The 15635-nt window shown below is 42.6% G+C and overlaps 1 protein-coding gene across 5 annotated transcripts in view; it reads left to right on the plus strand.

The window, feature by feature from the left end:
* Nucleotides 1-15635, plus strand: part of LOC106091264 (bromodomain-containing protein DDB_G0270170) — a 460861-nt gene that overhangs the window by 410680 nt on the left and 34546 nt on the right. For all 5 annotated transcript variants that reach the window (XR_009397067.1, XR_009397068.1, XM_059362546.1 and 2 more), the window contains exons 2-3: nucleotides 9402-10367; nucleotides 10432-10967. Coding sequence is in view for 3 of the 5 variants with exons in the window: in XM_059362546.1 (XP_059218529.1) it covers nucleotides 9402-10367; nucleotides 10432-10967 (1502 nt within the window). In the remaining 2 variants the exon portion in view is untranslated. The remainder of the gene's footprint in view (nucleotides 1-9401; nucleotides 10368-10431; nucleotides 10968-15635) is intronic.

A 15635-nucleotide genomic window follows, 5' to 3' on the forward strand; every position in this document is an offset into this window, starting at 1 on the left:
CGAAATCGGATAACCAATGGGCCCAAGACCATATATTGGGAGGTAAGTCTATATGGCGGAGGCCACCGTAGCGCAGGGGTTAGCATGTCCGCCTAAGACGCTGAAAGCCTGGATTCGAATCCTAACGAGACCATCAGAAAAGATTTTCAACGGTGGCTTTCCCCTCCTAATGCTGGCAACATTTGTGAGGTACTATGCCATTTAAAACTTCTCTCCTAAGAGGTGTCGCACTGCGGAACGCCGTTCGGACTCGGCTAAAAAGAGGAGGCCCCTTATCATTGAGCTTAAACTTGAATAGGACTGCACTCATTGATATGTGAGAAGTTTGCCCCTGTTCCGTAGTGGAATATGTAAGGGCAAAACTTGCAAGTCTATATGGCAGCTATATCCAAATATGGTCTGATCTGGAGCATATTCGGTCCGAATGTCAAGAGGCTTTATATAATTCACTGTTCCAAAATTCAGAGGAATCGGATAATAAATGCGGCTTTATGAGCTTCAGACCCTGAATCGGTCGGGTATAGACGATATTTGGCATAAATGTGTTTGTGTCTAATATGACTCTCTGTTCCAAATTGCATTGAGATCGGATTTAAATTAAGTCTTCCAGCTCACTTTCAAACAATGGTATTAATTGCACTTACCTCTAAATTACTTAAAACGATTTCGATGACAGCGAAAAGGATGCAAGTGCTAAAAATACCATCATCTTCATTTAAATGCACAAAATATTTTTACTAATGCATATATCAGCCAAAGAAGTGATACATGTGTAAAAATCAGGTTTCAATCTAAGATATGCTATAATTTATTAAATTAAAAACTTTCTTCTGTAAAGTTTTGATTATGGCACTTACATCGTTTTGGCGGTTTAGGACAATACATTCTTGATCATCTGGTAATTTTGAGTCGATCTGGCCAAGTCCGTTTATCCGTCCATCTGTCGAAATCACGATAGCGATCGAACGCTTAAAGCTAGCCGCTTGAAAGTTTGCACAGAAACATCTCATTGATGTAGGTCGTTGGAGATTGCAAGTGGGCCATATCGGTTCAGATTTGGATATAGCTTCCATATAAACCGATCTCCCGATTTGACTTCTTGAGCCCATGAAAGTGAAAATTGTTGTCCGATTAGACTGAAATTTTGCACATAGTGTTCTGTTATGACTTTCGAAAACTGTGCTAAGTACGGTCCAAATCGGCCAAGAACCTGATATAGCTCCTTTATAAACCGATCTCCCGATTTGACTTCTTGAGCCCATGGAAGCCACAATTTATGTCCGATTTGGCTGAAATTTTGCACATGGTGTTCTGTTATGACTTCTAACAATTGTGCCAAGTACGGTCCCAATCGCTCTATAACCTGACATAGCTCCTATATAACCCGATCTCCCGATTTGACTGCTTGAGCCCATGGAAGCAACAATTTTTGTCCGAATTGGCTGAAATTTTGCACATAGTGTTCTGTTATGGCTTCCAACAACGGAGCCAAGTACAGTTTAAATCGGTCTTTAACCTGATATAGCTCCCATATAAACCGATCTCCCGATTTGACTTTCTGATTCCCTGGAAGCCGCAATTTTTATCCGATTCGGCTAAAATTTTGCATGTAGTGTTCTGTTACCACCTCCAACAACTGTGTCAAGTACGGCCCAAATCGGTCTATAACCTGACATAGCTCCCACATAACCCGATCTCGCGATTTGACATCTTCAGCCCCTGGAAGCCGCAATTTTTGTCCAATTTGGCTAAAATTTTGCACGTAGTGTTTTTTTATGACTTCCAACAACTGTGCCAAGTACCGTCCAAATCGATCTATAACCTGACATAGCTCCCATATAACCCGATCTCCCGATTTGACATTTTCAGCCCCTGTAGTCCGTAATATTTGTCCGATTTGGCTACAATGTTGCACGTAGTGTTCTGTTATGACTTTCAGGAACTGTGCCAAGTAGGATCCAAATCGTCCTAACCTGATATAGCTCTCATATAATCCAATCTCCAGATTTGACATCTTTACCCCCAACAGTCCGTAACTTTTATCCAATTTGGCTTATATTTCGCACGTAGGGTTCTGTTACAACTTCCAACATCTGTGCCAAGTAAAGTTCCAATCGGTGTGTAAGCTGACATAGCTCCCATATAACCCGATCTCCCGATTAAACAACTTGAGCCGCTGAAAACCGCAATTTTTGTCCGATTTGGCTAAAATTTTACATGTAGTGTTCTGTTACAACTGTGCCAAGTACGATTAAAATCGGTCTATATTCTGATATCTCGAATCTTGACTTCGTAAGCCTATAGAGGGCGCAATTATCCGTTTTGGCTGAAGTATTTTGGTTTGACCATCAACAAATGCGCCCAGCATGGTCTGTGTTGGTCCATTACCTGATATAGCTCCCATATAAATCAATCTCCCGATTATATATCTTCTGCGTGTAGGTTCAAGTAAAGCTTCTGCTTTGGTTGTCCCTACACGAAAAAAAAATAATACGTTTCACATAAAAGAAAATTACGCCAAGTAAACTTCTTTTCTGAAAAACGTTGGATTTTGTTTGCGATACCGATCTCTCGATTTCACGTCTGGATCCCCCAGAATCCACAATTTTTTCAGCTATATCAAAACATTGACCGATTTGAACCATACTTAGGCAGTTATTGGAAGTGATACGAAAACACTTTCAGTCAAATCGGACGAGAGTTGCGCCCTCCAGAGGATCGGTTTATATGTCAGCTATATCAAAACATGGACCGATTTGGCCCGTTTGCAATTCCAACCGACCTACACTAATAGAAAGTATTTGTGCGAAATTTCAAGCGCCTGGCTTTACTACTTCGTAAGTTAGCGTGCTTTCGACAGACAGACGGACGGACGGACATGGCTAGATCGACTTAAAATGACATGACGATCAAGAATACATATATTGGGTTGCCCAAAAAGTAATTGCGGATTTTTCATATAGTCGGCGTTGACAAATTTTTTCATAGCTTGTGACTCTGTAATTGCATTCTTTCTTCTGTCAGTTATCAGCTGTTACTTTTGGCTTGCTTTAGAAAAAAAGTGTAAAAAAAGTATATTTGATTAAAGTTCATTCTAAGTTTTATTAAAAATGCTTTTACTTTCTTTTGAAAAATCCGCAATTACTTTTTGGGCAATCCAATACTTTAAGAGGTCTCAGACGCATATTTCGAGGTGTTACAAACAGAATGACGAAATTAGTATACCCCCATCCTATGGTGGAGGGTATAATTATGCCTTTCAACTAATTTTATTTTGTGTCAATTTTACACAGAATCCATGGTGGTGGGTTTCGAAGATTCGGCCCAGTCGAAGCGAATGTCATCATTTAAGTGTTTTAAAATTTCTTATTGTAAAATATTAGCCTTAAAAAACATTTTTTACAATTTCTTGTTTAATAAGAAATCTTTTTAGTATCACATTTTTATGTTATCGTACTACAAATCTTTAGTATGACCTTAATTTCTTCTCATTACTGGCGAAAAATTTGAAGTTTTAGTACCTTGAAGTTTGGCTTTAACCCAAATCTAATGGGAGTAATTACAAGGCTTTTGTGTGTTTCTAGATGACAACAAATAAACCCCAAAGTTATTGCCATTTAGACTTCAATTCATTTGCTTCTACGACAATGTTTGCTTCATTTCAATGTCAGCTTGCCACAATTGTGGGTTTATGGGTCTTTTCGAGACATACTATACGAGTACTTGGCAATTTTCGCACAATGTTACCAGTGTTACGTCCATTTGAGGTTGACATTTTTTTCCAAGACGAGGGGGTGTGTGTATAAAGTATTTCATATTTAATTACAGCTGCATACATCCGCAGACATATTAACTATCTGTCCATCAATTTCCATGAAATAGACTGGCTGCAACTTGTCATTCATTCATTATAGTCATTCACTCATTCGTTTATACAAAATTTTAATTAGCTGCGATGAAATCAACCAAAAAGTACCAGCAAGGAGAAACCCTTCTGGGGTAAACAATACAAATTTTGATGGTTGCAACCATCATCATCATCATCATACTCGTCATTTGTGGCTGCCAAGCAGGTCAACATTGGCTGCTTTGCCACCGCCACCACCACCCAATTGCCAGCCATCGAAGCTTGACTTGGTGGAGGTACGTGTTTTCCAATCATAATGACAATTTTTTGTCTTGATTTTTTTTTTTTTCAACAAAATTTGTTTGGCATTACAAACCCATTGTTTTTTTTAAATAGTTGGTTAAGCTAGGGAGCCGTAGAGTGAGGGTTACTTTGGTTTCATAAACAAACATTTTCCGTCAACAACATCATCACCTGGGCAACCTAAGGCACTGTGATATTTGCCTCGACACCATTGTCACTCTGCAGCACAAGCAAAATAATTGTCGTTCTACTTATCCAACATTTAAGAATTAGATCATTTTCTATGTTTATCTAAGAATAGAAGAAGACATTTGTAGACGAGAGGAGAAACAGAGAGACAAGGGTTGACATTACAAGTTTCCTTACATCGAATTTTTTCAGCAGTGCAATAAACCACTGGTTATGTGAAGGTTGTATTAATACCAGGTGTAATATGGTTATTTGCGTAGATATTAAACGAAATAGAAATGTTAAAGGCTTAACACATGCTAAAAAAAATAGCCTATGAATGTACATTAGGGTAGTACACTTTGTTTGGGCTAAAAACAGGCACCAAAATACTCGTAGTAATCTACGACAAAAGAACTATTCACTTGCAACACCTTGTGGAGGGTATAAAAGATTGGTCCCGGCCGAACTTAATGAGCTTTTACTCGTCAAAAATAAATGTATGTTAATGTTGCCCGCGGCTCCTGTTCAATAGCCGAGATCTGGTCTCAGATATTTAGTAGAACTCAATTTGATTTTTCTAAGAATTGTTGAAATCACAAAAGAAAATTTGACAGCCAGAACAAAATGCCGAATTGTCTACTTTAGCGGCCTGCCAATGGGCGTCCGCACCACCTAGGTCCTTTGCATATGATCTCCTTAACACCTCAGCTCTAACCATTGAAAATTTCAAAGGGTTATCTTAACCTGTTCTCAAACCGGAGATTTTTGACTAGCTTTTTTCGATTCTATCCCAATGTGCAACGGTAGGAGTTATAATTTTTAGTGCCTCTGAGGATAAAATGTGTACTTAAATTGTGGGGTCCTACTTTATATCCTATCCTGTCGAGACACCTATAATATTGCTCTGAAGCGCTTTCAGCTTCCTGTAGGGTGCCCATATATCACATAGAGCGATAGTTCCATAGCATCTTCGTCTGCTCACAGCATGGCTTATCATTACAACGAAAAAAGTCCCAAGAATGGTGGGTTAATGTCAGTAACCGACATTCGAGAATAGTTTGCTCCCAATCCCGTAAGCATATCTTGACAGTGGTAAAACAACTTAGTTGTAAATCTCGCCGAACTTATACCCTTCGGCATTAATTTGGTAACCTTTTGTCGCTACTGTGCCATCGCAATGGACTTAGAATTGTCTAAGTGAGTCTGTAAAGAACTTCCACTCTAAACTAGCCTAATCTTTTCCCTTAGGCATAGTCTGATCCTATCTGGTAGTTAGTGGGAAGGGACTTCTAGTACAAGGGCGTGTCTAGCCGGCATACCGCCTTTCACTGTCCTTTCAGTCAGTTATTTACTGTACAAATTGATAGGCTGGATTCACAACAAAATACCCGTGTCTTTGTGGAAATTACAGCCCATTATACCCTATATGGATCTCAGAGCCAGCCTATTTAGATTATAATCATGCATCACAAACATTGCCCCCTGTTACCAGGCATTAAGCTGGGGTTGAAATGCCATTTTCTACCACAAAAGGGTTCGACCGTCTCCAACTGCTCTTCGTCACCACAGACTCCGCAAAAGTCTGTCTCAGCCAGTGTCCAACTGAGGTTCAAAAACCAGCTAGGAATCCCATAAGCAGGCCAAGCTCATGCTTCCTCAGTCCCAGGATAAGTGGCATCTGTTTCGCGAAAAACTCGATCACAGGGCCTTTACCGTTCTGCAACCCACAGCACCAGCCCATGCCTAATTCATGCGGTTATTGTAGCAAGGGGTGTACCTACCAAGAACCTTACAGAGGGGAGGGAGGGTTCACTGTTTTATTAGTACGGTCGGCGCTCATCAGCGATCCATTCCCATAAGCAATTCAAGCAAATGCTTCCTTGGCCCAAGGAAAATTAACCTCCTTTACCGTGAAACACTTCTCTACAGGGGTTTTGCCACCTTACAACTCGTGGAGTCAGTTCACGCCTTATTCGTGCGGTTACCGTAGAAATGGTCCATCTCAACAAGTAGATCGCACAGGTTTCGCTGATTCATAAGCATGATCTGCGCTCATCAGCGATCAATTCCTAGCTAGCTCATGGGCCGCCTAGTCCCCAGCCACTCCTTGATGATCCGCAATCGGCAGATTCTGGCAGCATTTCTCATACTTCGAAAGAACTCCTAGCATCTCTTAACCATTTTGAACTTCACAGGGCCCGTAGTCGGGGCTTTCGTGACGTCTGAGGGATATCGTAGACAGTCAGGCGGCGCAGTAGACGTCGATAACGTCTCCGCTGGTTTGAGTATAGGGAAAACTGCCGATTGAAAGACGATAGATCCGTCCAGAAGCCTACATAATGCCCTAATTCTAAGAAACTCTAAGTAGACACCTGCCTTGTTGCCCCAATTTCAGTTCAACTATCTAAACAATCACCAAAAAAACTGGCATACCCAGTGTTATCCATTGCGGAGAAAGAGAACTAAACACGGAATTTCCTATCGCTGTAAAAACAGGACTTACTTCCTTTTCCTAATGAGTCAGAGTCATAGAGCTCTATGTAGAACTTTCGTTGCTCAAGACAAAAAAACTGGCTATTGTAAGAACTATAAGGGTAGCCGAGTCATTACATACTACTTCCTCTGTCTTAAGTCTCGTAAAAATTCCGTTTACAACTAAATTCCATTAAAGCGATAAACCTACGTTTGCCCATACTCTGACGTGATTTGTCTTTTAGGCTAACCGTAAACTCCCTACTCAAATGAATCTTCATTTCCAGTTCAACATTCTGTGGGCTATTTCCGTGTATTTGAACTCCGTCTTATGACAAACGAATTGAAAATATTTAAGGCTTTCTCATTGTCCAAAGAAGCAGTCAATATAAGTTCCTTGTTCTCTTCAAGCGATAAGCTACACTATGTAAAGCTGAATCGGCATATAAGGCTCTAAAAAGTGTGGATGGGTTGTAAACCTGCTGGCATCTGAACTTAATTATCTTATAGCATTCCAGAATCTTCTGCAAAAATGGGATGAAAGATTTATCGGTCCTTAACTGTACTATTATTGAAGGCATATTTATAGTCTTCAATATTCAGTGTTTGTTTGAGTTCATCTTCATCAAGTGTTGGCCTAGATTTTGAGATATTGAATCTTAGGTCTAATAACTTGACTTTTTCTGAATCCTCTCCAATGACCAATAACTAAAAAGGAAATACAATAATGGTCTATAAATAAAGTCGCTGGCGAACTCAAAGTTGTAGTTGTCAACATTCATTTTTGCAGTGTTGGAGTCCATCTTAAAGTGGTTTTCTAGATTTATCTGAGGTATTGGGCGTTGGATCTAATGACTGGGCTTTATCTTTCCTAACTGCCAGACCCTCTTTAGCAAAATCGTTCTCGTTATCTTCAGAGGTTGTAATTACAGCTTAGAGTGATCGAAACATGATATGAATGTCATTGTTTTTTGTAAAGTGTAATCTGTCTATGGAAACCTTCGTATTCTACAACGTTCTCTAGCAGGACATTAAAACGATGAAGCAGTAGGTTACCTGATTTGATACTCAATGGTTTAAAGAGATTTGTTTTTGCTTTAACTGGTCGTCAAGTATCAGTTAAGGTTGACCTGAAAAGTTTTACTATTAGTCTTGAAGAAATAGTTCGTCAGGATCTTGAAGAACACGGAGCTTATCGTCAATAATTCGCTGAATTATTTTTGAACTTTTAGAGGGATTCATTGGAAGTTTGATATATTCTAACGATTACCGAAGGCTCTCATACTTTCATACTCTCTTCGCGAATCGAACGTCGTCAATCGTAGATTATTACCTTTTGGCAAGGAAGAATTTCCAACAAAAACTCAATAGATTAACTTTACCAACGTTCAATGAATATCTGAAGTGAAGATATCTAAACATTGCACATCTGAACATGGATCAGATGATAAGCAGTATCCGTAGGGATGTCAGTGGTGCAAGACGGAAGTAGTCTTAGAGAATGGTGCCAAGGATATTGGGCATAGCAGCAATGTATCAGTCAAGTAGCCTTGTAGAATAACACAGTGCCTTAATTGTAACAATTCAAACTCCAAATGGAACAAAAAGTTTTGCTTTCTTGCAAAATCATTCAATTCCTCCTTCTGCTCAAAAAGAATTCGATCAAAATTTCTATAGAGAAATGTAAATAGTTCTTTTTCTTATACATGTGTACCTACTCCAAGCAGGGTGAGAACTTGATTGCAGATAAGAAAATGCCTCAATTATAGTATGGAATATTTGGTTCCCATAACCATTGAAGCTCAAGTGAGTCTCTGCATTATACGTGTACGAGAACTTCTGGTTCTTTTTTTTTTAAGGTAATGTCACTTGTCGTTCATCCATTCTTTCAATCTCATTATCATTTCAGTATTGTTTGTTGTTGTTTTTTTGAATTTTGAAATGTGCCATAGTAGAACCATAGGCGTAATACCATGACAAAGTACGAAACGAATCAACTTAAGGTTATTCAACAATTAAGATATTGTTGCCATTTTTTGTTTCTGCTTAATTATGGTCCCAGACGATTGAGACACATTTTGAGACAGAGCTTGAAACACCAGCTTGAGGAGGTGGTGAGCAGCAGGGTGCTTCTCCGTCACAAGCTAGTGATTAAACGAAAATCTTTGGTGGGCGTAGGACGTTGACAGTAGTTTGGAGCGGGTTGTTCAGTTGCTGCGCTTCCACATTAGGAAGCAACACAACCCAATCATTTGTTGTCGATGGTTTGATGGTGGTGTCGCTGTTCGCCAGTCATGATATCATGACTTTTTAAAAGAGTTTTAAATGAACAATTAACGTCTCATACCATATTCGAATTTGGCCAACCCCTGTCGATGACTGCTGGAGGCAGGTTAACTAAGTGAATGCTTGACAAATGTTTAAAGAAGTTAAACTAAGCGGAGGAAAAATGACAGGGTCTAGGAAGAGGTGGAAGATTACTATGATTAATGGGGGATTTTAGGTAGAATGTCATCCAAAAGACTAAAAAGGAAAACAAAACATTCAATTTCTTGTTTTCAGACAAGTATTCATCATGTTTTTAACTCTTGTTCTCTTCTCATTTCAGAATGAATCCCATGACTCCTCGGGTCGTTGTAATAGCAATAACTCTCCGCACAATACCCTCTCCAAAGGTATAGCCGGCACTTTGCGTGCTGGTGCTATGGACTGTCTGCCCTTGAGTGTGGGCGTGGGTACTCACCATCCGCACTTGATGGCCTCCAGCAATACGGTGAATGTCACTGTAGCACCAACCTCAGCCATTGTGGCGGCCAACTATCACCAGCATCATCCTCATCATATGAACCTCAACCATCACCTAGTGCTGGGCAGTCCTCATTTGGGTTATACCAGCAGTTATGGGCTGTCCCATCATGCCAGCAGTGGGGGCGGAGGAAGCGGCAGTAGTGGCAGCGGCATTGGCATATCATCAGCGAATAGTCATCACCACCACCAGCATCATCATGTCCACAGTGAGCAGACCAAGTCATTGCAAGAATTGCAACATGAAGTTGGAGCCCTCTTGGAATTCCGTGATCTAGTTATAGAAACATTTCCCGATCTCAAGCATAAAATGGCCTCAATATCATCGGCAGCCTCCAACGTCTCGTCGACGGGATGTGTTTCGGGCCTGGGTGGAGGTAGCAGTAGTGGTGTCAGTGCTAATCAATCGGTGAGCGTAAGCGGTTCTGCCTCGGCGACCACTCTCACAAGTGGTTGTACCTTAGTCTCACGCCGTGAATGGGAGCCGGGCATAAGGGTGAAAAGGAAAGTCTCTCAAAAGGAATTGAATCATCCCTCCGCCACAGATTTGACCTCTTCATCTTCGCTGACGAGGAGTCGCAGTAATTCGCATAGCGGTAAAAAAGAGCCAAAGAGTAGTAGCGGCGTTGCGGGAGCAGGAAGTGGTGTAGGCGGTGCCGCAAGTGGTGAAACCAATAACGGCAGTGTGGTACAAGATTCAGGATTCTCAACCGAAACTAGTTCTTCAAAGGAGGGCCACAGTGCATCCTCAACAAATGGTGGTCTGACTGTAAGTACAGAATAAAAGCACAAAAAATTTTAATCTAATGGTTTTTTCTTTCTCTTCCTTCCAGGGCACCATTGCTTCAAATCGCTTGTCTTGTCCCGAATCCGATGATGAACTTCTCAACCTATTAGATGTCATCCACCGCAAATCCAGTCGCCTACGCGATGAGGTGGAACATTTGCAAAACTATGAACGCCATCATTTGCGATCGAGTGGCCGCACTGGCAGTGCATCCGAAGATCAAACCGATCAAACTGTTGATGGCGTCAATGCCGCCACAGCCCTCTCCAAATCCAGCAGTAGTAGTGCCAATACAGCTTTAACACCAAAAACCTTCCGCGAACACGTAGAACGCCTCAACAAAGAGGATCTGCAACAATTGCGCAAAGAACGTGATCGCCTACTGGATAAATTGGCCGAAATGGAGGCTGAAACTCTGACGGGTCGCATAAAGGCCACCAAAATGAGTGAGCAAGTGGAGGAGTTGATCAAGGTGAAAAAGGAACTGGAGGAACAATTGAAGCTGGCAATGGCACAGAGGCTAGAGTTAAACTCTAGGGTGCAACAGTTGCAGCAACAGCAACCTAGCAGAAACTCAAACAGGTAAATAACTGGAAAAGATAGGATCATAAAGTCGAAAGAGTGTAATTCCGTATCCACTTCTATAAGAGGTTAAAGTCTTTCAAAGAAAAATCCATAAAAACGGGTTTATTTACTTGGTCTATTAAAATCAGCTGATTTCATAGACGGAAGTTGATTTGCATGTATTAAGAAAAACAAGTGTGGATACTGTTATAACAAACAACCCCACTGTGTCACTTAGAGGATCGGCTGTTGTTCGCTCAATTATTGCAAATCAGCTGTTTCCCACTATAAAATCAGCTGATTTTTATATGCCTGGCGAAAACCTTAACGGTTTTAAAGTCGAATATCAAACACCTATTGGTTTTAAACATCCGTCCATGTTTTCGTATAACCCCCATCTGAAAGTACCGCCAAAATTGAGGTCGCCACTTTTTCCAATCGATTTGGCTGTAACAGGGCATTTTGAGTTCTTAGGGAAAGAAAACTCCATATAACGCAGCCGCCTGGACAATTGAATAGTTGAGGTATGTCATGTCTTTGGTGTGTCAAGTGGGTTTGCCGGGGGAGCTTTACTTCATCAGGTTCTTTGGGTGGTGGTTGGTCTTCTAGAAAAGCATTGCACTCTAGATAATGAAGATCTAATCTGATATCTCTGAGCGGTGGTTGTCCACCCATATGGTGGTGTTGTCATGTTTGTTGAAGCTACATGATTGTATGGAGTTAGCGATGCTCGTCAAGCTCCTATAGGTGAGCAACTTCGTCAATAATCTCCTTGTCATATCGATTATCATAAACACTCAGTATTTAAGCGAGAGCTGGTACCACTCAGCCTCTCACTGAGATTTTACACTCGAATACTCGAATACAGCTACTCCGTATTGAGCATTCCACTGTTCGCAACTTATGGACGCGCCCGGTAGTTCTTAGCTGAGCTGATGAACACCACAGAGATGCATACAGGTGGTAATTTGGATGTCTGTTGCGATAACAGCAAATTAGATTCCGCTTAGGGCTGCGGAGTCGATCGAGCATAGGTTTTGAGATCGGAGTTGAAGGGCGAGTATATGCGTGAGTCGAAGTCCGCTTCGGAGTCGTTGTTGTTGTTGTTGTAGCAGTGTATTATACACTGAGGCGGCAGCCCTTGCCGATGAAGAACTCTATCGGGTCAATCCGGTTCGTACAACCGGCTGCTATGGGATTGTTTCGGAGTCGTGATGGCCTGAAGCCATCATCTTACAATCGTCCGCATATGCTACGATTTCGATGCCATTTGGAGATTGTAAAATAAAGGAAAGGTAGAAGCTTCAGAGTGCAGGAGCATTCAACCCACCATGGACAACTGCCTATCTACTCTACAGAGTTTCGACTTCTTATCCCTAAATACAACTTACAACCATTGGTAAGGGCTGCCGCCTCAGTGTACAACACACTGCCACAACAACAAGCTCCTGAGTGACGTATCCTGGCAACCGTGCATTGTGACGTAACTGTGACTGATCCGAAGAGATGCGCCATGCGCGATGCGGTGAAATTACGAATGTCATTCGTTGTGATCCCTCTACTGAAGCCAGGAAAGCACCCAAGATTGGGGGAGTCGTACAGACCCATCTCCCTTCTTTACCCAGTAGCCAAGTCGCTTGAAGCACTACTCCTGTCGAGCCTCGCTTAAGAATTTCCTTTCATTCGCCGGGCATCGGCATGGATTTCGAAGACTGCATAGCACAACAATTGCTTTGCATCAATCCACCGAGGGCATGTGATAGGAATGTCCTCGTGGCACTGAACCTATCGAAGACATTCGACACGGCTAGCCATGCCAAACTATTTCTGGACATCGCCAACAAGTCCCTTCAGCCAGGCCTGAAACGCTGGGTCGCGAATTACCTGTGAGGTCGTCAGTCATTTGTGGAGTTTAGGGATAAGAAGTTCAAGCACTGTAGAGTGAAACAGTTAGTTGCCCAAGGCGAGGTGATATCTCTGGCACTATTTAACCTCTACCTGTCCTCCATTCCACCCACCACCCGGCGGCATAGAAATCGTATCATATGCGGACAGTTGTGAGATCATGGCCATGGACCCATTGAAAACATCTGCGATAGGTTCAACGTCTACTTCAACGAACTTGTCTCATATTTCGCTGCAAGATACCTGACACCAAATCTTCAGCCACATTGTTCACTACAAATACGCTTGTGGTGAATACTGAGCTGAAGGTGATGTTGGATGGGGAAATGATTCCGGCTATCAAGTGTCCCAAAATACTTGGAGTCACATTTGACAGCTGTTACACATTCAATTACGATGCGCCAGATGCAGTCCACTCGACTCAGATCCCCCTGGATGCACCCCATCTAATCTCAGAGTTCCTGGATCTGGATACTCAATAGAATCAAACAAATGAAAATTATATCAAAACAAACTGGTACAACAACAACACAAACAATCTGCAATCCAACCTTTTAGGCGTGGTCAGAGGAAGGTGCGAGCGATGTTCTCAAAAAGCGTGGCAGGGCTGACCGGATCAAAAGCCTTCGATAATTCCAGATCGACGGGGGCTAATGTTTGCAATGGTGGCAACCAAAGCCGTCATCAAGCTATGCAATTTACATGGAAATGGAAATTATCCACATAGGCTTGAAAAGAGAAGCGTCTGAACTAGCGAGAGAAAGGAGATCAATATCCCTTGCTCGAATCCTTTCCTGGCTGCAGCGGCGGGAGCATCACTCAGTCCATTTTCAAACATCAGAATGTGAGCATCCAGAGCGAGGTTGAGGATCATGATCAAGTAATCGACTCCCAGGTTCTTCCGTCTTGGACGACTAGACGCTGGGGATTACATTTGTGACTTCGTTCGTTGGCATGGAGACCAAGTATGCCATGAATAGCTATCCTTATCACTCTCGGGGAACACGAATGCACGGCACGGGATAGCTGTGAACACCACTCAGGCTGGAAGATTGAGGTTCAATCTGTGTGTTGTTCATTGCTGCCACGAGAAGTTTAGCTGCGAGCTACCGGGCGCGTCCACAGGTTGCGGATAGTAGAATGCTTCATACGGAGTAGCTGCAACGGCAGCAACCTTGGACATCTCTACGGATCAGTCACTACGTCGCCAAAACTGACAAAGTTCCTGTCATCCGGCTCTTAAGTTACAGTGGATCGCTTTTGCAGTTTTTCAGACAATGGTGAAATATAAGGGTAACCAGAAACAGGTCGAAGACCAGGTTCTTTAGCATCAGGGTAGAAATTCCGTCGGAGCCCAGTGCCTTGGACGACTCGCAGATGCGAATGACAATTGTAACTTCGTGCAACGTTAATTGTGATGGTTGTTCATCTGATCGAATACCACGTATGCTAGTTCTCTTTCTCGCCCTACCAATTCTCGAAGACCACATATGCGACGAATACCTCTCCTTTTCCCGACACGGTATAGCTGTGAGCACCACACAGATTGAATTATTGAGGTCCGATCTATCTGGTGTTCATTGCTGTCACGATAAGCTTAGCTGTGAGCTACCGGGCGCGTCTACATGTTGCGTATAGGGGAATGATCAGTACGGAGTACCTGCAACGGCAGTCGCGGAAAATCAGCGGTATCGAGCGGAGATTCTCTGTGGGAGGCCGGGCGGCACCGGTGCTTGCGCAAATACTGTGTGTCTACGATGCTCGATATGACAAGGCGAGTTATTGGCAATCGGTCCTTTGGACCGGCTCATCCAGAGGAGCTTGACGAGGATCGCTGCCTCCACATGAAAATGTGGCTTCAACAACAACATAGCTTTCCTTTACGCCCCATCACTTTCGGTATGCTCAACAAATTGAACTTTCAGCAACTTGGCCCATCGCTTCGGATGTCTGCTACGTCGTCAATTGTAACTGAGAATTGGCCATCCTCTTCTTCCTTCGACAATAACTTGACGTAGACAAAAGATTATCCAAGGTAACAGTCTTCAGCTTCAATAAATAGGTGTATGTTCGTTTAACAAAGTAATATTTTGAAGATTCACTTCCCCGACTTTAGGGTCAGTAGAATTAGAACGACTAATCCCAACGCCATCAACTGTAATTTCCAATGCCTGCGCCTTTAAATAAGGCCTCAGTTGGGATATTTGAACTTCTGCTGCCTTTATGATGTATCGTAATTTCTTGTTATTATTGTTGTGGCCACATTTTAATGTGGAGGTGGCGATCCTCGTCAAGCTCCTGTAGGTGAGCATGCTCCTTCCGGTCCTAATTACCAATTGCCCCGGGAACAGGGTGGCCATTGGTTATTTAAAGGCGCCAACAAATCGCCTTGTCATATCGAGCACCATAGGCATTTGTGCAAGAGCCGGCGCCGCCCGTCCTTTCACTGAGACTCTCCGCTCGATATCGCTGATTGTCCGCGACTGCCGTTGCAGCTACTCCGAATGGATCAGTCCACTACCCACGACCTGTGAACGCTCCTGGTAGCTCGCAGCTAAGCTTCTCTTGACAACAATGAACACCATGTGCATCCGAGGAAGGTAGTAGTCACGGTGCGGGATAACTGTGAACACCACACAGGTAGGAACTCGTGAGCTCTGATTTTTGTGGGGTTCCTCGTCATTATGAGAAGCTCAGCTAAGAACTACTGGGCGGTCCCACAGGTTGCGGATAGTGGAATGACTTTTATCGCTGGATATCGCCACTGCAACAATCAGCGAT

Source organism: Stomoxys calcitrans, chromosome 2 (assembly GCF_963082655.1).
Source record: "Stomoxys calcitrans chromosome 2, idStoCalc2.1, whole genome shotgun sequence".
NCBI lineage: Eukaryota > Metazoa > Arthropoda > Insecta > Diptera > Muscidae > Stomoxys > Stomoxys calcitrans.